General features: G+C 41.7%; 1 protein-coding gene across 2 annotated transcripts in view; it reads right to left on the bottom strand.

Annotated features, from left to right (window-relative positions):
• Positions 1-27726, bottom strand: part of CPNE4 (copine 4) — a 679918-nt gene that overhangs the window by 10405 nt on the left and 641787 nt on the right. For both annotated transcript variants that reach the window (XM_069088381.1, XM_069088382.1), the window contains 3 exons: positions 21816-21949; positions 6204-6258; positions 2858-2909 (listed from right to left, as the gene is read on the bottom strand). In XM_069088381.1, the coding sequence (XP_068944482.1) occupies positions 2858-2909; positions 6204-6258; positions 21816-21949 (241 nt within the window). The remainder of the gene's footprint in view (positions 1-2857; positions 2910-6203; positions 6259-21815; positions 21950-27726) is intronic.

The raw sequence follows: 27726 nt of genomic DNA, 5'->3' as shown, positions 1-27726 counted from the left end.
GCATATACACAGAAGGGGGAGGGAGAGGGAGGGAAGGAAGCAGGGCCTTTGGGGAGTGTAATAATCCAGACATAGGGGCTGGGTTGTACTGCTGCCAATTATGTGATTGTCCATGTTGGTGCCAAGTTAACTGTTGGCGACTGTGTGGAAGCGGTCCTTAGGACTCAGGGTTTCCCCAGCCCAATGCAGGCAGAAGGTGAGTTAGCCTGGCACATGTTGGGGAAGAAATTGGAGTTTGGAAGCAAGGCACAATGGAAAGAGCTCACTTAGGATCCAGGGACAGGAGACCTGGGTTCAAGCAGACCAGGCTTCTCCCAAGATTTACTAGCTGTTTGAGCAAATGAATGAGAAAAAAACAACATTCATTAAGCGTTTACTATTCATCAGATACTAAGGATATAAACAGAAAAAAATGAGATCTAAGAGCTCATGCTTTAACTGGGAGAGACAACACATAAAAGAATCTCAGCTGCAGAGTGGAGAAAAGGTCTCAAAGTTCTGATGGAGCATCATAGGGCCCTTAGCTAAAGTCAGTATTTTATAATGAGCTGTTGAGTCCTTGAGGTACAGGCTCTGGGAACCCCCCTTGAACTCTGATTAAATCTCATTGCATTTGAAGAAGCTTTTGCATGAGGCCATAAGCCTTACATTGTGGCTGGGCCCAGACCTCTGTTACTTGCCTAGCCCTCCACTGTCCATCTAGTCCCACTCTTGAGCCTATCAAAATATCAATCCACTCTTGAACTGGCCTAGCCCACCATTGTCTGTAGTCTCCAGGTAGCCTCCAGCAACTTCCCACCCTTAATCACTCATTGACCTCATTTGACCTCTCCTGAAGACCCTCCCCAAACTCCTCCTCTGAACCACCCCTACATTCCTCCCACAACTCTCTGTTGATCCCATCTTCCCTCCATGTGGCATGAGAGTGCCAAAGAATGACCTATCACAGACTTACTCTGTGTCCAATACAAGCGAATTTTTAATAAACTACTTTTCTTTGGCTGAGAAGACTTGAGTCGAATTCATTTGGCAGGATCCAGGGTGTTGGTATTTTGGGGTCTCTAGAGCAACCCTAATCCTCTTTATGGGTAACCTCTTCATATTAGACGTGTCAGGGGTCTGAGAGGCATAGAGGCTGGGCAAATGGTAGTCTTGGAGAACCTTAAGGGCAATGACTAAGGCCAAGTCATTGTATCTCCTTGAACCTTAATTTCTTTATCTGTAAAATGGAGATAATTGGGCTTTCACTGCCTATAGGGCTGCTATAAAGAAAGTGTTAGAATATAGAAACATTTTGGGCATGTTTATAGTGGCAGTGGTATATGGACATATTGGAGTGGATGTTTTTTTAAAAAATCTTTCATTTGTTGGTTGGTTTATTTAGTAGAGTTGAACGAAAAAACCTTTGGATGGAGCTGACAGAATGGAGAACCTTAGAGATGTCCTTTATGGGAGGTCTAGGCAATAGTTCTTCCTGAAAGGGTCAAGGGCTCACTACTTCTGTTCTTCATCTCTCATCATAGCTGCACACAGGACTCACAAAGACTTAACATATAATCCATGTGTGTGACTGACTCTTGGATGTGTTTTAAAGGGACCCAAAGCCTGACAAAGAGGCTTGCCTCCTGAGTGAGCATTGCCTTCCTCTAGTACAGGCTTTGGAGTGGCCTTGAGTGCCTGGAATGTGCACATTTTGGCTAAATTATCAAAGCACAAGGAAGTCACAATGAGGATTATAGGATCATAGTTCACAGGATCATAGATTGAGTTGGAAATCACTTTAGAGGATGTCTAGTTCAACTCCCTCCCTTACAGATGAGGAAAATGAGGTCCAATGACAGTAACTTAATTAGAGCCACCCAGGTTCCTGGACTGTAATTCTGGTATTCTTTTTTCTGGACCACGCAGCACTGGGGTGAATATTATTAGATCCAAAAGCAACGGGGCTGGCTCTGTTATTTATTGTCTCCATAACTTTGGGCAAATCCAATACAAGTCAACAAGAATTTAATAAACACCTATTATGTACAAGGCAGGAAGTGATGTAATGGATAGAGCACTGGGCCTGGAGTCAGGAAGGCCTGAGTTCAGATCTGACCTCCAACCCTGGGCAAGTCTGTTTGCTTTAATCATTACACTGGAGAAGGAAATGACAAACTAATCTAGGATCTTTGCCAAGAAAACCCCATAGACAGTAAGGTTCACAGGGTCATAAAGAGCTGGACACAACTGAATGATAACAATGGAGAAGGCATGGTGCTAAACAAAATTTAAAAAATTGTTCCTGCTTTCAAGGACCGATTGCTTCTTCTCTGGGCCTCAGTTTCCTCATCTGTAAAAATGAGAGGGTTATATTATATCATTTCTGAGGTCCCTCCTAATTTTCAATCTTATTATCTGAAGCCATTTTTCAAGCTCCTTTCCCTCCCTATTCCTGCATCCTCACCCTCTCATGGACTGGCATTGACTAGTAATCGACAAATAACTCTCATCATTAGAGAAAGTACCATCTTAAGAATCCCAAGGCTGATTGTGGTAGAGAAGGTCAATCTTAGATCCAGGAATGGTTATCATGCTATGGTTTTGTATTTGAGAAGAAGAGTGGCTCAGAATTAGAAAGGAAAAGGACCTTAGAGGTAATCAAACCCACCTCCCTCCTCCTCAACCCTCCATTTTACAGATGAGAAAACTAAGGCCCAGGTAAATGAAGTGACTTGTCCAAGGTTATACGCATAAGTAACAGGGCAAGGATTCAAACCCAGGTCCTCAGACCAAATCCCGAGTCCTTTCCATTGTATTATGTTGCACCCATGGAAAGGGCTGTAAGATTGGCTTATATTTCAAACTGTGATTTTACCTGCACATTCTGGGTTGTCTTCATTAAAATTGATTGCAAAGTCGTGAGAGACCTAGACACCAATTAAAAAAAATGAAATAAAAAAAGGAAGAGAAAAGAATTACAACTTTAATCCAGTAAGGAGGCCCTGGGGTTTAAAGTTTACAAACAAATGTCCATTACATTCATTATGGGTTTAGCAGCAGAAATCATCTTAAGCCTTTCTCCAATCAATCCAAGAAGGAAGATAAATTCTCAGCTCCCTGGGGAGTAGAAGTGACAGGGAAATTTGTTGAATAATGTTTGGTAGGGAGTGGGGGTAGGGGAGAAGAAAGATGCCTGAGAAAAATAGAAAGAAATGGGTCAGGAGCTGCAGTGCTAGGGAATGCTAAACACAGACTGGTGGCTTAGATTCTGGAGGGGTCTATGACTTGGGTGATGAATGTTAAAAAACAAAACAAAACTGTTTTTTAGCCTAATCGAGCCTTCTGCTCATTATAATAAACAGAAGCACTCAGTTTTGAGGTATTGGCATTTTAGCATAAATTCAAAACAAAGAAAAACAGGGAGAATAATAAAAAGTGGAAAGTGTCAGTGTAGGTGAAATTGACCTCGATCAGATTTTTTGAAAAACAACAATGCAGCAGACTTATCTCTAGCCTATTTTCCCATACAGATTTTAATTTAATTTTTTTTTTTTTACTGTTCTTGACTGAGATATACAAGGATAGAAAAACAGTATGGTATTTACTCTTTTCTTTCTGAAAACCTCTAAGACACAAGGGGTGGCAGAAGTCCTAGTGTCTGGACATCCAAGAGAAAAGAAAATTGTCTTCCCAATCTTGAGAATCTTGGGATAGACAGACTGCCACAGTAAGAGGGGATGGCTCATTAAAGCAAGGGGAAGCTCACACCTGGACAGCTTTCCACTTCCCCCTCATTAGAGAAAGCATTGTGTGATAGACAGAACACTGATGTCGAGTCAGCAGCACCTGGGCTTGAGTGCCATCTCCCATACATTCTTGTCATGTGACTCGCATGTTGCTTAATCTCTCTGGGCCTCAGTTTCCTCACCTGTACAATGAGGGGGTTGGATATGATGGTCACCAAGGTCTCTTCCAGTTCTGAATTTATCATCTCTGAGAGCTAGCAGCTAATTGGATTAGGAGAGAAACTCCTTTTATACATAGAGTTCAAAGGCTGTGAGGCAGCCTGGGCTGAGGATGGGAGAACAGGAACCTTAGTACTAGATGGACTATTTAAAACTTAAATGGGTTCAGAATTGTGACTTGTGAAAATTATTTTCACAAATTTAAGGATCTGATCGTTCTAGCATCTGCTCTGTTCGGGAGGGAGCCCCCAAGCTGGTAAATGGGTCACTGGGGTAAAAGCCTCATTGCCACACACACTTGGAGGCCCTCTTCCCTGTTTGCTCCCTTGTGAGTGAAGTTGAAGACATAGTGGAAAAGGGGATTTAAAGCTCCTTGGGATCTAAGTCAAGAAGAGGACTTAGTCAAGGACTTAGACAAGTCAGCAGACTGGGGACCAGAGCCTTAGAGAATGGAGCAGCAGGGGGCTTGTCCATTTTAAATGGTGCTGAAATCCAACACGGCCATTCCTACAGCAGCGATAGAAACAACCAAAGGTAGCACCTACTTAGCAAGAATAATTAGTGAAAACAGGAAGCCACCAGACGGACATCACTAATACCGCACATCTGTGAGCTTATGGTGACTCATTTCCCTCCTGCTCCTGAACTGGCCTGAATTATTTCTTGTGCTATGTTCATATCACAGATAGAGTTCATGGGAGGATGCCTTTTGTCCTGCTTACTCAAAATGCAAGAATGGCTCCTATTGGTTTTTGGATCTCGACCCTGGTGGGGGGTAGCCTGACATAGGTTTTCAAGTTGGGTTGTGAGGTGGAAAGGAGCCAGAAGTAAAAGCACCCAGGCAGGGCGGCTTTTGCCAACAACAATGGAAAGCAGGCATGAGACAGACTTGGGCCAAGGTGAATACTTGGGCTTCTACTTTACATAGTCTCTAAAAGAAATACTCTGGGAAAACTACTTTAACCTAACCTTGACCTTAAGACACATCCCAGGCTTTACCAAGAATGCCTGTTCCTATACCTCTGCATAGATCGTTCCATGTTACAGCATCTGAATATTTCATACCATTTCTTAGGACTTCTAGTTGTTTTTCAGTCATGTCCCTATTTGGGGTTTTCTTGGCATAAATACTGGACTGGTTTGCCATTTTCTTCTCTGGCTCATTTTACAGATGAGGAAACTGAGGCAAAGAAGATGAAGTAACTTATCCAGGGTCACACAGCTAGTAAGTGTCTGAGGCCAGATTTGAACTCAGGAAGATGAGTTTGGTACTTTGTGCACTATGGTGCCACCTAGCACCTCTATTGGTGTGTGTATGTATGTGTGTGTGTATATACATACACATATACATATATATACACGCATATATCCATACACACATACATATAATAAACTTCATAGACTGTCCCAGCTCCATTCTAGAAGGAATTCTGCAACATGCAATAATTTGCAGCTGTCAGGTCTGACTGTTGTTCCACGAGGAAGAAAAAACCCAACACCTTGAGTGCTCCCCCGCCAGCTTTGCAGTTGTCCTGCAGTGCCTCTGTGGTCTTTTTGTTCAAATCCTCTCTGGGTCTGGCCTAAGGGCCACAACTCTGATGTATTTTTCCCCTAGACCTGGACTTCTTAACTGGGGGCAACTTTCAGGGTGTTTGTAAACATGGATGGAAAAAATACATCTTTATTTTCACTAACTTCTAACTAAAATCGAACATTTCCTTCAATTATTAATTTTAAAAAATTCTGAAAAGGGGTCTGTTGGTTTCACTAGTCAGTCAAGGGGTTCCATGCCACAAAATGGAGGAAATCATTGCTACTGGTTCCTTCATAAACCAGATTTTAAACCCAGATGAGTGGATCTGCTAGAAGCACAATTAATAAATATTTTGCCAGTGCTAAGGTACTCTGAGTTGCAAGAAATAGACTTACTGAATAGTGATGACCAATGCTAGGTCATATCCTTAAGAGGCCAGACAATGGGATGGTTGCTGGGGTCTGTTTTCAGGAGTCATCCAGCCTTATACTCGATTGATTCCATTATGGTAGAGATGATCCAGCCTTACTGTTTCTACATGGCTTAGTTCTTTTATCCACACAGGGGAAGGGGAAGGGAATCAGTATTTGTGTGTGACCAGCTACCATGTGTCAGGCACTGTGTGCTAAGTTCTGTACAAGTATAACACAAGCCAAACCTTCACAGAGGATCTCAGGCACTACAGAAAATGATCTTTCCTCCCCCCAGTCCCACCCACTCACCGTGTACTCTGGGGGTATCCTGGCTCCAAAACCAAAAGCTGGAAACATTTTGTCACTGAAAGGAAGATTTAAAAAGAACTGCTTTAGTTTGCTTTCTGATGAAGAAAATAGGAATCTGCATTACCTGTCTGGGAGAAGTGATGGCAGACATCCACTGGTCCTAATTGTATAGGAGCACAGACTCAGAGGCCATCTTATTCAAACCTGTATTTTACAGATGAGGGAACTGAGGCCTAGAGAAATGCACTGACTTGGTCATGGCCCCACAGGTAGTGACAGGGACCGAATTTGAATTCAAATCCAGGATATTTTCCTCTGGGCTCCACTGCCCATCAGGTTTTGTAATGGGAAATAATTAGGTGGGGACTTCTGACCTCACAAACCTCATTTGTTACAGCTCTCAACCTTCTAACTTTTTACTGGATTTAATAACAAGGAAAGGAAGGGCCTCAAGGTCTCTTAAATTCTCTTGCATCCATAGAGATGATAAAAAGAAGACACATATTTACATGTTGAGCCATGGGAAAAAAATCGTATATCTTGTTTTATACCATAGGTGTGTCTGTTCACGTCATGTCTCCTCAACTAGACTGTCAACTCTTTTTTTTTTTTTAAAGCAACTGGGGCTAAGTAACTTGCTCAAGGTTACATGGCCAGGTGTTTCTGGGTAGGTGCTAAGTTTCTGAGCCCGGATTCGATCCCCAGGTCATCCTGACACTGGAGCTGGTGCTCTTACTCGCTGTGCTACCTGGCCACCCCCAGACTGTCAACTCTAGCAGTTGGGATTCCCCCAGGATTCCAGGGCAAAACAGTGGAGTAGATAGAAAGTTATGCATTCAGATTTTGTCTCTGTGTGACCCTGGACAAGTCACTTAACATCTCACTGCTCTAGGCAACTTTCTAGGACTATGGATTACAGAGAAGGGGCCGGTGTGAATTGGAAGAGGGAATTTTTTACTTGGGAGTTCCCTATACCTATTGAAAAAACAGGTCCAATGTATTTCTATTCCCCTTAAACACAGTGCCTCATGCTGAATAACTATGTGCTGAATGATGGATGAATGTTTTATGTTTGAACTGATGGAATAAGTCTGTAAATGCCCAGGAATTGGCTATCTAGGAAGGAAAACTCAAAAGAGCAGGTGAAAACCTAGCAGGACAATACACATTGCATTTTGTGATCTCTGCTGTCAGCTGTAACTACATGAATTCATTTTCCTCATCTGTAAAATGGGGCTAATGACATTTACTTCACAGGCTTGTTGTGAGGATCAAATGAATTAGTGCAGGCGAAGGGCTTTGCAAACCTTAAAATGCTATCTAAAGTTCAGCTTTTGTTGCTGCTGTTATTATACGCTCAAGCCTTATTATACCCTTGTGTATGCCATGGCACCCGTTGAGGGTCAAGCTGTTAAAATGCAAGCCTCTTGGCATTTCTGACTAAAACTCCTGGGATAGCAAGTAGGTTAGGCTCACTGTATATATGTAGTTATTCCTTCCACATGGCCTGAGCTAGGGCTGCCCTTCCCTTCCCCCATGGAAAATCCATGGAAAAGTTTTTGGCCCTCCCTTTGTACCAGAGAAGAAATCTGAATTATTATGGCATTGAAAGAGCAAACATATTGATATTATACAATACTATATGAATATTTTATGCATTTCTGAGTTTCCCAACTTTTTTTGTATTGTCTACTGGCCTTCACGTATTTATTGTCTGTGGCTTCTGCAAAACTCCCTCAAAATACTCATTTAATTTTTCATGCCAATTTGCGATGGGGAAAACTGTGATATGGAAGGGATAACTATACTCAATTTTGTGCTCTTCTGATTAGCATGACAATGTACTGCCCTCTTCATAGTGACTTGAATTAATATTCCATATTTTACTTCTTCTTCTGCTAGGAATACAATAGAGATTCTGAAATGTCTCTAGTCCTCTCAGAAGTTCGTAGAGCTTGCTAACTGGGCCAGAGTTCAGATCTGGACTTGACTGTTGAAATGCTCTTACTCTCTTCGTGGTACCATGGTGGTCATGAGGGATCCATCATCTAGGATCTCAAGGTTCCTGTAACAGTGGACATAGTGGGTACACCCAAGAGAACAGGGACTAGCTCAGACGGTATGCCAGGGATGCAGCGGCCGCTCATCATCCAACACATGAAATCATGTCACCCAAGCCTTTTTATTTCCTGCACTGAAATCTCAAGAAGTTCATAGCATAGCCAAACATGCCTTATTTCCTTAGGGATTCCCATGACAAAAGGAAAGACACCGGCATGTCAGCTGTGCTATTCCACCATGAAGATGTCCTGCGGATTCTTCCTTCCCTTCCTTCTAAGACAATCAGTTCTGAAATTCTAGTAGGATCCTACACCCATGCCCCAAAGTTCTGCTTTTTCTTGCTCTTGTATATAATCGAGGAAAAAGCCTCACTTGGAGAAGAGGCAAGTGTAAGGCCCAGGTCCTTTGCCCACAACTGACACTGCCACCCTCAGAGCTCAGCTGTCCTGCATTAAGTAGAGTGGAGGCAGTTTTCTCTCTCTAAGGTCTGTCCTTGCCCCTTTCCTTTGTGGAGAAGTTAGGGACTGATTCTGCCCCTTCGCATACATTCTCTTGTGTGAGGGCATGACTGGCTGGTCCTGGCAAAGTCTTCTCCTGGCCTTGTGGTTCTGTAGAAGGAAAGATTTGAATGTCTCATCTCAGTCTTTCTCTACCACCCTCTGGAGCTTTTTCCCTTCCTGTGGATGTTTCTTCATTCCCTCTTTAGGCCAGATTGGGCCTAGGGTTCCTCTAATGACTCCCTCTGCTCTTTTTTTTAATTTTTCAAATGCTTTATTAACTTCTGATTTACATCATTCATTTCTGCCAGATTTTGAGGTACAAATTTTCTCCCCATTTTTCCCCTACCCACCACCCCAAAATAGCAGTCCCACAGGATATCCCCTCCTCCAATCTGCTCTCTCCCATATTTTCTCCCATACCCCTTTCCACTTTTCCAGTAGGGCATGGTGGATCTCCATGCCCCAGTGCCTGTATATCTTATTTCCCAATTACATGTAAAATAGTATTAATAAAAGTATACACACACACATATTTAAACGTTTGATTTTAAAACTTTGAATTCCAGATTCATTCCCTTCCTCCCTTGTCACCCACCCTTACTGGGAAGATAAGCAGTTCAGTATAGGTTGTACATATGTAGCTAATGCAAAACATTAACATAGTAGATATATTGTAAAAGACTGACTATATTTCCCTCCCTCCTATCCCACCTCCCACTTGTTCTATTTTCTACGTTGATCTGATGCCTTTTCAAAAGTGGGTGCTTCCAACTTCCCTCCTCCCCAGCCTGCCCCCCCTTCCATTATCCCCCTTCTCATCCCCTTCCCCCCTACTCTCCTGTAGGGTGAGATACCCTATTTAGTGTGTATTTCATTCCCTCCCCAAGCCAAATTCAATGAGAATAAGGTTGACCCATTCCCTTTTGCCTTCCTATTCTTCCCCTCCATTGTAACCATTTTCCCTTGCCTCTTCTATATGAGATAGTTTGCCCCATTCTGTCTCTCCCCATCTCTTCTCATTATATTCCTCTCTCACCTCTTAATTTCACCTTTTAAGTATCATCCCTTCCTATTAGATTGGTCCTGTGCCCTCTATCTATATATACCAGTAAACATAAACACACACATTCACATATGTATTCATATGCCCATATACCCTCATATGTGTGTGTGTGTATTTCTATTCCCTTCAACTATTTTCATACTGAGAAAAGTTTCATCAGTTACAATTATTGTTTTCCATGTAGGAATGTTAATAGTTCAACTTTGATAAGTTCCTTATGATTTCTTTTCCCTGTTTATCTTCTCATGCTTCTCATATCTGAATGTCAAATTTTTTATTCAACTCTCATTTTTTCATCAAGAATGCTTGAAAGTCCTCTACTCTACTGAATGACCATATTTTCCCCTGATACATGATACTCAGTTTTGCTGGGTAGGTGATTTTTGGCTTTAATCCCAGCTCCTTTGACTTCCGGAATATCACATTCCAAACCCTTCGATCCCTCAGTGTAGAAGCTGCCAGATCCTGTGTTATCCTGATTTTGTTTCCACAATATTCAAATTGTTTCTTCCTGGTTGCTTGTAACATTCTCTCCTTGATCTAGGAATTTTGGAACCTGGCTATAATATTCCTAGGAGTTTTCTTTTTGGGATCTTTTTCAGGAGGTGATTGGTGGATTCTTTCAACCTCTATTTGGCCTCTGGTTCTAAAACATCAGGGCAGTTTTCCTTGAGGATTTCTTGGAAGATGATTTCTAGGTTCTTTCTTTGATCATGGCTTTCAGGTAGTCCAATAATTTTTAAATTATCTCTCCTGGATCTATTTTCCAGGTCAGTGGTTTTTCCAATGAGATATTTCACATTGCCTTCTATTCTTTCATTTGTTTGGATCTGTTTAACAGCATCTTGATTTCTCATAAAGTCATTAACTTCAATTTGCTCCAATCTAATTCTGAAGCAATGATTCTCCTCATTGAGCTTTTGAGATTCTTTTTCCACCTGGCAAATTCGGCTTTTTAAGGCATTCTTCTCCTCATTGCCTTTTTGAGCCTCTTTTGCCGTATGAGTTAGTCTATATTTTTTAAGGTGTTATTTTCCTCAGTCAGGCTGTTGACTCTCAATTCGTAATTTTCTTGCATTGTTCTCATTTCTCTTCCCAATTTTTCCTCCACTTCTCTTATCTGCTTCTTAAGGTCCTCTCTGGCCTGTAACCAGCTCGTATTTTTCTTTGAAGCTTTTGGTGCAGGAATTCTGACTTCACTGTCTTCCTCTTGCTCCATGCTTTGATCCTTTTTGTCCCCAAAATAGGAGTCTAATGTTGGATTCCTCTGTCTGCTTTGTTTCCTTTGCCTGGTCATGTTGCCCCTCAGTCACTTGATTCCTGAGTTTTTTTTGCCACAGTAGGACTCTGCCACCAGATGAGTAGCTTTGTACCAAATGCTGGGGTTTTCTCAGCTGCTGGTGGTATCAGTTGGGTGCCCTTGCTGAAGCCTCCACACACTCTGGCAAACTGGACACACACCCCAGGACTTCCACCCTAGACTGCAATCCAGATTCCAAGCAGGTTAAAGCAAGAGCGATAACCCCTCGGACTGGTCGCTTGGTCCCCCTACACTCTGCAGGCCAGGAGCTGAAGATGCCATGTGGCGCTGGCTGTGCCACAGCACTCAGAGGCTTTTCACCCTGGGGGCAAAAGGCTTCACACTTCCAACTACTGGGTCCCAAAGTCCAGGTTGCACTGACCTCTCACTTTGTCCTTAGCATCTATGGGTTGATAATTTTGGAGATGGCCACAGCTGCTGGTGATCTGGAGTCTCTCCAGCTGGTCGCTGGTCAGGCCCACCCTGGGGCTAAAATCTTAGCATGGAGCTGGGCTCAGCTCCCAGAGCTTTGCACTGGCCAATTCCTGCCAGCCTGCTGGGCTGTCCTCAGTGGGAGGTTAGCTTCTCTGTGTCATTTTGTGGGTTCTGCAGCTCCAAAGTTGGTTCAGAGTCCCCTTTTACATGAATTGGGGAAGGTGGAAGTCAGAGCCAAGCAGAGGACCTGCTTCTACTCTGCCTTCTTTACCCCACCACTACCTTTGCTCTTTTCATACCTTCTGAATGCTCATAAAGGAGAGAAACAGTTCTCTCAGGAACCGCCGTTTCTTTTGGCTCACTTAAGGTAGAGGGTTTACTGTACAGCTCATTTCTTAGAGTCTTCTCCTGATACTCAAGGCCTCTTGACGACCTACTCAGGGCTAGTAAGTCCTATCCCACCCTTCTCACTATGAACTGCAGAAAAAATGAGTTTGTTTAACAAACTTTATCCAAAACTCTGTAGGAGAGTGGGAAAAGCAGGATCTGGGGTAATAATGACAAAAAAAAAGCCCCTGCCTTCAGGAAGCTTACATTCTTCTATCAGAATACAGCATCTGCACCAATGAGTAAAAACAAAGTAAGCATAGAAGGGAGAAAGCTTTAGAGGGATCAGGGAAGACTTTGTGGGATTCTGAGAAACCTAGCTCAAGAGTGAGTATATTACAGGCAGGGAGGTTTGTATGAGTAGAAGACAGAATTTCAAGTTTAGAGGATGGTCAGTCATCCAGTGTGGTTGGAATGGAAAATGATTGGAAATAGGTGAAGTAAGTTGGGAAAGGTAGATTAGAGTCATATTGTGGAGAGACTTAAATACTAAGCTAAGAACTTTGCTTTTTATTTAGAAGCAACAATTACTGAAAACTTTGGAGCAGGGAAGTGGCTTATGCCTTTGGAAGATTATTTTGAAAACATACAGAGAGCAAGTTTGGTGCAGAATTGACTAGAAGTAGAGAAAGCAAGCAAAAGGCTGTTCCAATGGTCCAGGCATGATGTTATAAGGGACTGAGAAAGAGTAGTGATCATGTCAGTGGAGGAAAGGAGCCACACTGGAAGTGTATGAGGTCCCAGAAGTAATGTTAGCATTACTTGGGAGTTGAGGTAGAGTCAAGGATCACTATGAAGTCATGAATTTGGGTGACAGGGAAGATATTGGTATCATTCAGAGAAATTGGAAGTTTGGAGGAACTCTAGCTTGAGGGAGGAATGGGAAGATAAATTCCACCTGGGACATACTGAATTAAGAAACTGATAGAATATCCAGGTGGATCCCCAATTGATAAATGGTCAAAGGATATGAACAGGCAGTTTTCAGAGAAAGAAATTAAAGATATCTATAAGCACATGAAGAAATGCTCTAAATCACTATTGATTAGAGAAATGCAAATCAAAACAACTCTGAGTTACCACATCTCACCAGTCAGTTTGGCTAAGATGACAAAACAGGAAAATGACAAATGCTGGAGAGTTTGTGGACAAATTGGAACACTAATGCATTGCTGGTGGAGTTGTGAACTGATTCAGCCATTCTGGAAAGCAATATGGAATTATGCCCAAAGGGCTATAAATAATTTCTTATCCTTTGACCCAGCAATACCCCTTCTAGAGTTGTATTCCAAAGAGATCATAGAAGTGGGAAAAAGACCCACATGTACAAAAATATTTATAGCAGCTTTTTGTGGTAGCAAAGAATTGGAAATTAAGGGGGTGCCCATCAATTGGGGAATGGCTGAACAAGTTGTGGTATATACATGTTATGGAATACTATTGTACAATAAGAAATGAGGAGCAGATGGACTTTATATTTACCTGGAGAGGCTTATACGAACTGATGCTGAGTGAGAAGAGTAGAGCTAGGAGGAATTTGTGCACAATTACAGAGACAATGTATGTGTGACAACCAACTTTGATAAAGTGGACTCTTCTCAGCAATCCAGAGACATAAGTCAAACCCAAAAGACTCATGATGGAGAGAGTTGTTTACATCCAGAGAAAGAACTGAGATTGAACCCAGATTGAAGGAAACTACCTGCCCTTTTTCGTTTTCTTGTTTGGTTTTGTTTCCTCTTTCCCATTCTTCATTCCATCTGTTACTATCCTTCTTTATAATCTGACTAATCCCTAATGTGAAAGTATTTGCAGATACTATATTTGATTGTATGCCACCATGGCGGGGGGGTGGTCCAGGAGAGAAAATTTGAAACTCAAGGAATTGTGGTAATGAATCTTGTAAACTAAATGTAAGCAAATTAATAAAGACAAAAAAAAAAAAGATATCTAGTTGATATGTGACTGAAGTTTAGAAGGGCTAGAGATGATGGAGGTAGATTTGCATAGAGGTGATCATTAAGTCTAGGGCAGCCAATAAGATCATCAAGGGAGAAGAAGTGTGTGTGCGCATGTGCATACACATACACACATGTGTATGTATATGTGTATGTCTGTATATTGTATGTTATATATGTATATATATGAATAGAGAAGAAAAGGTCAAGGATGATATCTAGGGGGGCATGCTTAATAGACAGGAGAAGGATAATGAATCAGAAAATGACTGAAAAGAAGAATTCAGAGAGGTAGGCAGAGGGCCAGAGAAAGTCATGTCCTGACTCCTATCTGGGAGGAGGAAAGTGGTCAACAGTGATCAATTATAAAGAGGTCAAAGGGACAAGGACTGAGAGAGACCACTCAATTTCATAGGTAAGAGGCTGTTGGAAAGAGCAGCTCCAGTCATGTTGTAGGGTCAGAAGCCTGACTGTGAGTGGTTAAGTAATGAATAGTTGGGGATAAAGTGCATGTTATGAGAGTAGCCATCTTTTTTTTTCCTTGGGGTTGGACAATGAATCAGAAGAGAGACTTAAGACTGAGGAGATGGAAACATCAAGTGAAGATTTTTCACAAAAAAGGGAGAACTGAGTGTGTTCATGGGCAGAAATGAAAAGACTGAATATGGTAGGAAGGAAGGGAATAATAAATCAAGAAAGGTGGCAAAATAGATGGGAGGGGACGAGATCAGAACACAAGTAGAGAGGTGGCTGCCTCTTCTAGGAGATTGGAATGAAGGAAGACGCAAGGGTGACGAAGCATCGACTCATTCCAGACTCAGAATCACCAGTCTGAGTAAGCAGGGCAGGCGTTTTCATGTCCATGTCACAGACAAGCAAACTAAGCTCAGAGAGGCCACAAGCCTCGGGAATTGACAACAAAGTGGTAGGGCTCAGACTTGTTTCCACAGTATCGAGGTGACGTAATGAAGCTAGGATTTTGGGAGGTGACTAAGTTGAGGTTTGATTTTCTGGCTCCTCCAATGCCAGCCTAAGATCTCTAGCAACTACCAACTCCCCACTTCTTTCTCTCTTGGCGCAGAGATTCAGACATTGCAGAATATTGGGCCCAGCATTAATCTGAGAAGGTTAATGTGGATGAACAAAAGAACCATGACAGCTTAGAAGAGATTAACCAGGGCTCTGAGGAAAAGAAAAATGGCAGGTTACTATAAATATTGGAAATACTTCACACCAGCCGCTTTCCTTTGGTCAGAGAAGTCAGGACAAACCAGGGACTGACTTAGAAGGAAACAAAATGATCATCCAGGTGGAGCTTTGGTGGGAATAGGCCTGGTCGCCATGCTTATCAGAAGGCTTATTATTATTATGCTATTATATATTGTATTATATTATGTATTATAGCAAGGATTTCATATTATATAGATTATCATGAGTAATAATAGCTAATATTTATATAGTACTTTATATATATTATTTAATTTGATCTTCACAACAACTCTGGGAGGCTGGTACTAGTGTTACACCCATTTTACAGATGAGGAAACTGGCTGACAGATGAAGTGGCTTTGTTCAAAGTTACACAGCTATTAAAGTGTCTGAGGCAAAATTCAAACTCAAGTCGTCCTGATCACATGTCCTGTTCACTGTGCCACCTAGCCTTCTACAAGAACAACTCAGAATCAGAGAAATATGACAGCCCTAATAAATTCATAAACAATAATTTATTAAGTACAGTAAAATAAACAATAATTTATGCAATATGATGCCAGGCCTCATTGCTAGGTACTGGGAGGTAACAAAGACAAAACAAGAAGCTTACCCCCAAGGAGTTTACATTCTAATAGGTGAAATTCCAAATCCACATAGAAGTAAATACGGCTTTAGGGGGATCAGACCTGGCATTTCATAAGTGTAGGGACTGCCCTGTGAAGAATGTCCTCTACTAGATATAGATTCGTACTAATCAGAGTTTTTTTCTGTAACTTATAGTCTTAGGTAAGTAACTTGTCTAGGGTCTCACAGTTAGCATGTGTCAAGGTGATGCTTAAACCCAGGTCTTTTTGACCCACAGGACAGCTGTCTAGCCACAATACCATAGTACCTCAAAAATATAAAACATGCAAAAGAAATAGAAGGAAATGTTGGTGGGATTGGGAGTGGGGGAAGGCACTAGAAGCTGGGGGCACCAGGTAAGGCTTCCTGTTGGAGGGGACATTTTAGCTGGACTTGGAAGGCTGTGAGAGATCCTGCTAGGTAGAGATGAGAAGGGAGGGCGTTCTAAGCACAGAGATGGACAATGGAGTATGGTCTAGACTGCATAAAAGGAGGATATTATATAATAAGCCACATTCTCTCCTCTTCTTTGCTTCATTTAGTGAGGCCTACCCAATTAGACTCTACATGTTCCAATCCCAAGCACACAAACCCGTGCCCTACCTTAATTACTGTTGTTCTCCCTCCCCCCATTATCAGAAGGGATTAAACACATCTTCCAAACCACCGTGGGGAACCTGAAGCTGGCTGAGCAGGCATACTCAGTTATGTAATTGGGTTTCAAGAATTGCGAGGCAGCACTGTCTTACCTACAAGGGGAATAATTAATGAACTAGGAGAGCACAGATTCCCCAAAGATGGTCATCAGAAAACATCTGGCTAAAAAGCCAAATCTAAGCATAATTGTTTTAAACATCATTTCTCCTTGATTAAAATTAAAAGTAGGCAGAGCAGATCCCTGCTGTGCAAAACTCAAAGAGAGTCAGGCCTAGAAGAAGAATTGATGTAAAAACTTTTAAAAGCATCTCCAACTAACCAGTACTTGCTATGAACCAGGTACTCTGTTAAGTAACCTAATGGTTAATGGTATACAAAGACAGAAATGAGAAAGCCCCTGTCCTTAAGGGAGATTACATTTTATCAGAGGAGATAACATGTGAATAAATAAGTCTATATACATTATATGCAAAATGAATACCAATGAAATATTCTGGAGGAAGGGCACCAGCAGATGGGTTATTGTCTCCTTTAACTTGATAACCATGAGTCATGTAAATCCAGAGCTTTTAGACTCTTAATAAAGGGACTTTCTCAAGGAAGGGGCCACTGAAGGCCATGGTCCTCTCAGGCACAGTGGGAGCTTTGGTGAAAGGGTAATGGATGAGGAGACAGCAGATGCATTCCAGCTTCTGCTCTGGCTCACTCTGTGCCCTGAGACAGCTTGCTTTCCCTGAGGTTCAGTTTCCTCACCCTGAAAACGAGAGGATTCAAGTTGATAATAGCTAGGGTACTTTTAAGTGCTAACATTCCAGATTTTATGAATACAGATTGCCATCTCCTTGATGTCAGACTTTTTTTTTTTTAGTCTTTGTATTCCTGGAACCTAGGATGATGCTTAATGCTTTCTAAAAAGTTGTATTGCTCTGTTTAGTTTTTCTGTGATCCACATTTCCAAACATCTTCTTTCCTCCTCTTGGAACCTTCCCTTTTCACAATATAATCAGTGATTGTTGAATGACATTGAAATCACTTAACATTTCTATGTCCCAGTTTTCTTATCTAAAAATTGATAGGGTTGGAACTCTTGAGTAGTTTCAATTCAGGGAGAATTTATCAAGCACCTCAGGTATGCCAGGGATTGTGCTAAGCACTGGGAATACAGATGGAAATGGAAACCAACCTTCCTAGCATTAAGGTTATCATGTGAACAACCACCTACACACTGTGATTTCAGGAGCACCAGGAATGGTCTCCACCCCCAAAATGCCCATTCCTCAGCCTTTTGGCCGTCATGGCTCCAGACTTTTGCTTAAGGCTCTGTGCCCTGTGAAAATTTAACACATCCAGAGAGAGCAATAAATCCTTTAGAAAGTGTATATAAATTGCTCTGTAAGACAAGAAATACCATAGAAACATGAGCTGTCATTTTTAGTGGGAATAGACTTATAAAAAGTCCTTTTCTGAGAATATAATTTCAAAGCTAGGGTGAATAGAGCACTGGGCTTGGAGTCAGCTCTAAATCCCAGATGGTAAGCTCCATGAAGGCAGGGATCAATTTTGGTTTTCTTTGTATCTTGAGCACTTGGCACATAGTAGGCACTTAGAGACTGCTTGTGGACCCAACTATCTTACTTATTACCTGTGTGACCAGGGGCAGGCAGTAAGGCTCTCTGAGATTCACATCCTCATCTGCAGAATGAGGAGCGTGGCCCAGCTGCTTTCTGAAGTCCAGATCTCTGATCCCATTCTATCTCTGGGTCTTGTTTTCCTCATATGGGGTGTAGAACAGTTGTATATATTGTCAGACTTGGCTGATATGTTGGGGTAATTTTGCTAAACTGCCTGCTTTTCTCTGTGCAATTTTTTGTTACAAGGGATGACTTGCTTGCTGGGGGAGAAGGGAAAGCTATAAAAGTCAAAGGAATCTACAAAAATCAAATACTTGAAAAAAAATCTGTAGGACTGTTTTCTGAGTTATGAGCCAGACATGAAGGATGAGTTCTAATCTCCCCCAGAAGCTTATGCTTACATAGCACCTCCAAGTTCACAAAGCTCCTTCAAGCAGTGCAAATGTCATTAGCCTTATTTTACAGATGAGGACATTGGAGGTGAAGTGGCAAGTCTCAGAGCTGGGGTTCAAATGTAGGCCTCTCTTGATTCTGAATCAATTCAGTGAATTTTCCACCTCACCACAGACAACCTCAGACAGAGATAAACGATGAAGGCTGCAGTTACCATCCACTCTATTTGGCTTCATAGATCTCCAAATATTAAAAACGACTATTTTCCCTACAACAAACTCCCTACCTGAGGTTTGGAAAGCACTTTCAAAAGAAACAGAGAAATCATAGAATTTTAGTTTGGGAAAGGACCTTAGTGGCTGTCTAGTTCCCCCAAATGATCTTCACAATAGCCCTAAGAAGTACCCAGTACAAATATTTATCCTCAATTTACAGATGAGGAAAACTGAGGCTTTGAGGGATTGACTAGATTGCCAGAGGTAGGAGATCATGCTCATTTTACTACATTACACTTTTGTTTGAGAAGAAAGAAAAACTTGACTATTTGGGGTCTTTGGGAGAAGTTGTATGACTGATAGGTTTCAAAAACTCCCTAGCTACTGAAGAGAAACAGGTTATCTTCTAAAGAACTTTTACCCAACTGCATTTATTCTGATTTGTAAAAATTAACTGTGGCAGGTCAGAAGGAAATTTCCTGAATTAATACGTCTTTCTGCTCTCCATCCACACAAAGGAGAAAATCTCCCAGAACCTTGTAGGTTTTTAAGCTGATCAGATTGCATCAAGCATTCTTGTACAGAAGGCAACTCCCAAATCTTCCCAAGAGTCCTAGACTTTTGCTTCTGACATCTTTTTCTGTCTAGGACATTGTCTGATTTTCATTTACAGATGCCTTTATAAGGATGAGCTCTACTGACCTGCAAAACTCACTCTGCCTGGCCAGTTCATTAAATAACTAAAAAAAGAAACAGTATTGAATATCCTTCAATTAATTTCTATGATGTCATTTGCTACTGAACTTCAGTTATCCCTTAGGTTTACATAGGTTCTGTATTTTCTTTGTAATTTAAAACATTTCACTCCAAATTAAATTTGGAGTCAGGAGACTCCAGGGAATCAAATCTTGAGCCCCCTCACTGCCCTGTAAGTGACAGCCCATGCTCCATGGTCTGTATAGGTCAGAGGCAAGATTCAAACTTAGATTTTCTTAACTTTGAGGCTGACCTTGACTTTCTTGACTTAGCATATAATATGGTAGCAATCCCATAAGGTACATCCAACTTTGGGACTAATATCCACATTTTATAGATGAAGAAATTAAGAGTTGAGGAAAGAAGGAGCTAGGTGGCTTAGTGAGCAGAGTGCTAGATTTGGAGACAGGAAGACCCAAGTTCAAATTCAGCCTCAGACACTTAATAGCTGTATGACTTGGAGTAAGTCACTTAACTTCTGTTCGTCTCAGGTTCTTTATCCATAAAATGGGGATGACAACAGTATGTTTCTCTTAGGGTTGTTGTAAGGGTCAAGTGAGATAATATTTGTAAAATTCTTTACAAAATCTTGAAGTGCTACATAAATGTTTCTAGTAGTAATATTAGTAGATGACTTAAATAATTTGCTTAAAGTCACCCTGAAAATCAGTAGTAGACTCAGGACTAGGTCCTGAATTTCTAGATAACTTTTAATCAGTGAGGAATTCAATACCAGGCTTACTTTCCTCCACAGCCCTCTGGTTCCAAATCAACCATTCTTTGCAGTATACCCTAGATGTGGTGTCCTGGGTGCCTAAGACATAGAGGTGCCATATTTGAATGGTCACTACAGTCAGTAACTCAACTGTAGGGCTAGAAATCCTTAGGCAGGAAATGTTCTTCCCCTAAAATAACTTTAATGACTTTAAATGGTCAAATTCTCTATTGCAGATTGTACCACAGCCAGGGGCATGAGTGACCATGGTTCCTAAGTCTGATTAAAAATGGAAGTACTAACCTGGAAAGACTTACATGAATTGATGCATTAGTGAAATGAACAGAACCAGGAGAACATTGTACATGGTAATGGTAACATTGTTTCATGAAGAATTGTGAATGACTTAGCTATTCTCAGCAATACAATGATCCAAGACAATCCTAAAGGACTAAGGAAGCATACTATCTGCTTCCAGGGAAAGAACTGATATTGATTGAGCACAGACTTAAGCAGGCTATTTTTCACTTTCTTTCTTTCACTTTTTTTCTTTTATTTGAGTCTTGTACAAAACGACTAATATGGAAATGTTTTACATAATTGCATATGTATAGCCTATATCTGATTGCTTCCTGTCTCAGGGAGGGGTTGAGGAAGGGGAAGGAGGGTTAGAATTTGGAACTCAAAACTTTAAATAAAAATGGTAAGTTTTTTTTTAATGGAAGTATGTATGACCCTGAGTAGGAATAGCATGTGGATAATTTCAAAGGCTAAACAGGCTCAGTAACCCCTGCCCCCCTTTGCTCTAACTTACAGTGACCAAACACAATAAAAAAACACACAAAACCCTCCAATATGAGAGAGGCTGAAATTCTCAGATTTTTCTGCTAATTTCATTTCTGTACCATTTTAGCCTCTGCTAGGGGCCATGTCCTATAATGTAGCTAGTAACAACCTTTCAAAATTTTCATCACTAAGGTTGAAACAACACAGGATAGGAAGGAAAAAAATTCCCTGGAGTAAATCATGCTATCCTAACAAAATTTCAATGAAACGTGGATAACAACATTCTTTTTACCTTTTCTTTATTCTACCCTTTTAATGCAAGAGGTCAGTCAGCCAGATCAGCTAAGTCACTATTCTTATCTAAAGATCGCCCTCAGACTCAACAGAGAATTACAAATGTCTAAATTTATACACATAAAATAGAAAGTTTTTGTGAGCAAATACCTGAACTTTCCCACTCCATCCTGAACTGGCATAAGAATGCATTTGCAGCATGAAGTAATTTATGCAAATCTCATGGATCTAGGGTCCCCTCTTACAGAAGATGAATATGTTTTCAAAAGACATAAATAAAATAGTGGTTGAACTCTGAAATATCTTTCCTACATATACGAGTCAGAGTTATTATCCAGTGGTATTATCTTCCAAGGAGAGAGGGCCAAGAGAAGGAAACTAAAAAGGATTTTTTTTTTTTTTGGTGACTAAGGTCAGCTATGGACCAACACAGCTTTCTCCAGATCAAGCATGTCCAACACAGAGTATGGCCACCAGCCTGAGATGCAGCATCTGTACATTTGAAGTCATTACCATCAGGTGCCTGGTGAGTCACCTGGCAGAAGTTCCACTGGGCAGTGGGTCACTGACGAAGTTCTAAGTCTATGGAAGAATCCATTAGGCAACCCTAAACCCAAACAGTTACCTGTCATAGTCTTGGCAGATCTCCCCAACAGCTACCAAGGCTTTCAGGTATTCATTGGGTTGGTAAGGATGGATATAGTGCAGTGAACAGCTGTTCCTGGGATCCCCATTGGATGCAGTAAAGTCTATTGCTACCTGCAAGAAGAAGAAATAGAGAAATGTAATTGTTTGGAACTGTTCCCTTCATTTAGGATCTCTCTCTCTTGAAACTACCCTGTGTTCCTCTCCCTGTGCTTTAAATTTACTTACTAATGGATGCATTGCATATAAAAGAAAGTAAATACAAATTACACTCTCTCCCATCTCTGTCCCTTTTCATTGGCTGTGCCAGATGCCTGGGACCCTCTCTTTCCTAACCTCTACCTCTTAGAATCCTTGATCTTCCTTCAAAACTCAGCTCATGTACCACCTTCTGCATGAAGAAAACTTCTTGACCTCCTACCACAAGATGGTAGTGAGCCCCCCCCCAAAAAAAAACTATCTTGTATTTATTATTCATATATTCATACATCTCTATGTTGTCTTCTCAGTCAGAGGGGCAGGGAAGGGACAGGGACTGTTTTACTCTCTTGACTTTGTATCTTCAGTGACAGGGACTGTGCTTGGCATGTAATAGGTGTCTGATAAATGCTTATTGCTTCCTTGAATGAATGTAAGCTCCTTGAGGACAGGACCTTTTTCCATCTTTGTTTTTGTATCTCTAGAGCCTGGTACCTGACAGGGACAGGGGGAATAAGCTTTTATATAGTGTCTACTATGTGCCCAGCACTGTACTAAATGTTTACAAATATTACCTCATTTGATCATAGATCAAGGCTTAATAAATGTGCATTGAGTTGAATCTGCCAGCCATCCCCCCCACCCTGTTCTTTGTCTCCATGTCTCTGCAGACACAGATGTCTTTATCTCAGCCTCCTTTTCCTTGCTCTCCTTGCAGCATCTGATCCTCCTGATTCTCTTTGATGTTCCCCCTTCTCTCACCTTCACCGATGCTCCTCTCTAGGCACTCACCTCTGCTTTGACCTCTGTCTGAAGCAGCCTCAACACAGTCTCCCTTCTCACAATTCTCAAATATTGTAACAGCTCAAAAAAGAGCTAATTTTTCCATAAACAGTTAACGTGGGGGTCAGAAGGAGGGGGTACCCCATTCCCATTTTCTTAGCTCTTGTTCCTCTCCACCTTTAATGACCTCCATTATCCTCTCACCGATCCCAGATTCCTCACTAATTCCCATAAGGCCCATCCCAAGTTCTTCTCGGCTCCATAAAAGCACCCCGAGTTGCTTTCGAGGCTATTGATGGTTGTCTCTTCTGAACAACATTGGCACTTATGGTTTGTGCCATCTCATTTAACTCCTACTAATATCCTATTTCATGCTGTCTCCTGCTAGTTTGGCTCAATTATAGAATCAGAGAAATGGAATGCTCTATCTAGATCTCCAAGACCAATGGTCTCATTTTACAGGTGAGTAAACTGAGGATCGGAGAGGAGGTGGTTTAGCTCTGAATGTCAGTGAGTTATAATGACAGATTTGTGATTAGGAACAAGCTTCCTTTCAGCCAGAAGTCTAGCCAAATTCTGTGGATGTTGGCAGAATTCTTAGGGCATCTCTGTGATGGTTCTTCTAGGTTTCCAAAGTGATCATCAAATAATAAGGCTAAGGGTATCTCTACTTCTCCTCAATTTGCCCTTGGAAAATTACCTGTTACATTGTAGATCGATGAGAAAGTGCCAACTGCAGTAATTCAATCCAGTTTCTGAGATACAAGTAAAAATTAAATCCAAATACAACAGATAGGGAGAAGCACTCTGTACAGCAAAATGTCTGAGATTGCTATTTAGCAACTATTTTTTCTTGGTCTGTTTATAACTTTCTTTTTCTTCCAAAATCCTATACAGATGTTTTCTCTCTCCATCTCTGAGTATAGAACTGGAAGTGCCTCTCACCAACAAAAGAACCTGAGTGCTAATTTGCATTGGAGGCAGAGGGAGGAGCCAAGCTTTATCCTGCCACTCAGTGACATTTCCTTCCAGCCTTCTGAATAAAAACCAAGACACTGTTCCCAATAGCTTATCCAAACAAAATAGCAAGCAAAATTATCCAGGAGCTTTGAGGAGAGAGGGAGGGCACGGGAGGCATGCACGGCACCTCTCTCCTACCCTAGCTGGTTCACGACATTTCTTTTCATTTGCTTAGTCAGGACACAGAGGCATTGTTATTTCTGGCAATATAGCTAATTTTAGCAAAATATCCTTAAATTAATAATTGATGTTTTTATAACACTTTAAGGTTTGTCAGCACTCCCTCCTTTTCCCTTGTGAGGCAGGTAGGGTGAATATTGTTATCCCCATTTTATAGATGAGGAAACAGAGGCTTAGGGAGGGGAAATGGCTAACTCAGAATTCTAGAATGAGCTCCTTCAGTGCAGGGATGGTCTGTTGTCCCTTTTTGTATCCCTGGAGCTTAGCACAGAGCCAGGCACACAACAGGCATTTAATAAATGCTTATGGATTAACAGATATAGCTACAGAAGTGTTGGAACTAGCATCAGAAACCAGGGCTTTGCTGATTCCAGGCTTGATATACTTTCCACCAAGCCATAAGATCATTCAGATGAATGATAGTAAATTGTGCAGTACTTTGAGATTTGCAAACCTTTTTCCATGTTTGATCTCATTGGATCTCCAGGATAACCGAGAGGGAGATACTGTCATTTTCCTCATTTTTAGAGTTGAGGAAACCAAGGGATGGAGAAGTTAAGTGGTTTGCGCAGGGTGACACAACTAGTAAACCTCTGAGGATGGATTTGAACTCAGGACTTCTGGACTCCAAGCCCAGTGCTCTCTCCACTGGGCCAGAGCTGCGTATAAACATTGCACATGTGGATCAGGATGGAACCTAAAGGAATACTGGAGTGAGGTCTCCTTTAGACATCTCATATGTCCATTAGCCTCTGACCCCACAGTTCTACAAGCAATGTGACAGGTTCAAAGCAATCTCTCATACAAACTGACAGAATAACACGCTCAGAACTGGATGGGGTTGCTGTGTGTGAATCCTGATTCTTCCACTTTCTGCCTAGGGGGAAATGGAAAGAGGGCTGGATTTGGAATCAGAGGAACTGGCTCAAATCCCTCATCTGTCAGCTGGGGGCACAGTGATTAGAGCACTGGGTCTGGGGTCAAGGAAGATCTGAGTTCAAATTTAGCCTCAGATACTAGTTGCTGTGTGACCTTGGGCAAGTCACTTAAACTCTGTTTGCCTCAGTTTCCTCAACTGTGAAATAAGGATAATAAAAGCACTTACTTCACAGGGCTGTTGTAAAGATCAAATGAGATCATTTTAACGTGGTTAGTGCAGTGCCTGGCACCTAGGGAGGCACTGAATAAGTCCTTCCTTCCTCTCTCTTTGGCCAGAAGAGGGTTTGAAGAGAAGGATTTGCAAATGCATTCAATGACAAAAAAAAAAAAAGATGAAAGAGAAACCTGGACAGACGTGTAACTGATACAGACTGAAGTGAGCAGAACCAGGAGAAGAACAATTTCTACTGTAACAGCAAGACTGTACAAACAACTTCGACAGACTTAAGAAGTCTGATCACAGCAGTGATCAGTCATGATTCTAGGGGAACCATGCTGAAAAGTGCTACCTTCTCCTGGCTGAGAAGTGGTGGATGGCATTCATTTTGGGAACGTGGCCAATTCAGGGATTTGTTTTGCTTAACTATGCATATTTGTTCCAAGGGCTTTTCTTTTCTTTCTTTTAGTGGGTAAATGGGTGGGATTGAGAAAACAAATTCTTGTTTATTGAGAACAAAATACAATTTAATTTAAAAATGGTAAATGAATGAGCCGTACCCTCTAAGCATCCCAGAAGGAGACACTTTTTATTATGTGCCTTGTCTAACAAAGGGGGCTATAAAGTAGATGTCAGCCAGTTAGCTTTGTCCAACTGACATCTCCCAAAAGAGGTTGTCTTAATGAGGTTTGAGTAAAAATGCACCTAGGGAATTGGTTGAACTTATCTTCTGGCTTCGGTCATTTGCCATAATTATTGGATGTTCTTTAAAAGAAGGGGTGTAGGTGTGTGTGTGTGTGTGTGTGTGTGTGTGTGTGTGTGTGTGTGTGTGAGAGAGAGAGAGAGAGAGAGAGAGAGAGAGAGAGAGAGAGAGAGAGGGAAAAAAGGATGGGGAGAGAGAAGTGAGCAGGAAGCTAGGTGAGGTAAGGAAAGGCAGAGAAATCTTGGGATTAAGTTGAGGAGGGGAAAAGAAACAAGGAATCCACTGAAATGATTGTTTACCAACCATGGTCATTGCTGTGTTGCTTTCCTTAATGCTTGTGGATTTGCAAGCCCCAGTATCTTTCTTTTCAGTCATGATGGCCTGCTGAAGGCTTCAGGTTTCATGACCTTCTCAGAGGGCATTTGGAAGGGAGGCCTGAGTCCCATCCACCTTCCAAGAGGCTTCTCTCCTCATTAAGCTAGCATCAAAGCAGCTTTGTAAAACTTGTGAAAGAGGCAAACAGCCGGCTCCTTTTATAGATTTGGGGGTCCCAAAGTCCACACTACCATTTCCCCCTAGGAAGCCAGACATGAGCGATGGGTTCTTTTCATGTATTATTTTTCAGTCTCCAACATAAAACAACTTTGCTCCACCAACTCTTCCCCTCATGCTGCAAACAAACTATTTATGAACCCCCTGGTTAGATTTCACAGGGATACTGAAAGAAATGAGCCCCTGGTTATTTGCTAGAATTTTAAAACTTTGCCTTCCCTGTGGTTTTCCCAAATGATTTGTTGTTCTAGCATTTATGCTTTTAGGTAATGCTGATAATCTGTGTTGCTCTAGCTGAGCTTGGGATGGTGTTTATTTTTTGGAGTGTGTGGGGAGCTTTTAAAAATTATAGGCTGCATTCTGTATTTTTATACATCTCTGCTGGGTGCAGTGAAAAAAGAATCTAGTCTAGAGAATTGTAGCATTCCTGATATCACTTGGTCCATTCTATCACCTCAAACTGAGTACCGTTCTTTTAAGTCCATTAGTCAGGGCTAGAACAGAGAGTTGGCCAATGGAGAGATCACCGAGAGCCCATCTGTCCGCACAGAATGGCTTCAAGCATACTGCCTCTCTTGCATGGTATGGTGTCCCCATCTCTGCCCCAACTCCCCATCAACTGAGGATGAGCAGCTGCTGCTAGCCCCTATCAAGTTGGTCTGTGGGACTCGGCCTGGGGACCAGTTGTTATGTTAGCTACTGTTTGTACTGAGTATGCTTGGGTAGCTCTCTGAAGGGGCTCTCTTTTCATCATTGCTTCCTCCCCAACTTGGATAGCACTGCAAAGTGAAGAACATACTATCCAAATTTTAGAAGGAGTAAGGAATGCCCTAAGGTGTATCCAGTTCAGGCATAAGTCAAGACACCACCCCACGATGTCCTTGGTCCCCCTTGAACACCAAGGATGAAAAACAACAACAAACAGAGGTAGAATCGGTTTTCTAAAAGGGTATTTTACCTTATAAAGTAAAATCTTACCAGAAAGACATCTAACAATCCTGAGCAGTAGCTGCAAGGGTGAAGATCACCTTTCTGAAGAGCCCATTTTCAGCTCAGGGGGACTGTGATAGAGATCCTTGTCAGGGGACCCTGAGGACGTCTTTCAATCCTTTTGGGCCTCAGTTTCTTAATGTGAAAACATGGGATTAGATTTCCCTTCTAGCTCCTGTGAAGCCCTAGAAATCTCAGTCCTGACACTTAGCTGTGTGACCATGGCCCAATCATTCAGCCTTGTTGGGTCTTAGCTCTGCTGCCCATAAATTGAGGATCATTACTCTCAGCCTTGGGTTGCTAGGTGGATAGAATGCTGGACCTGAATTCAAATCTTGCCTTAGACACTTAGTAGCTGGGTGACCCTGG

The sequence above is a fragment of the Petaurus breviceps genome, unplaced genomic scaffold, assembly GCF_028583685.1.
Source record: "Petaurus breviceps papuanus isolate PSGF00001 unplaced genomic scaffold, PetGlider_PUasm1.0 185, whole genome shotgun sequence".
Classification (NCBI taxonomy): domain Eukaryota; kingdom Metazoa; phylum Chordata; class Mammalia; order Diprotodontia; family Petauridae; genus Petaurus; species Petaurus breviceps.
The sequence above is the reverse complement of the archived record's forward strand: the minus strand, read 5'-3'. Positions and strand labels throughout refer to the sequence as shown.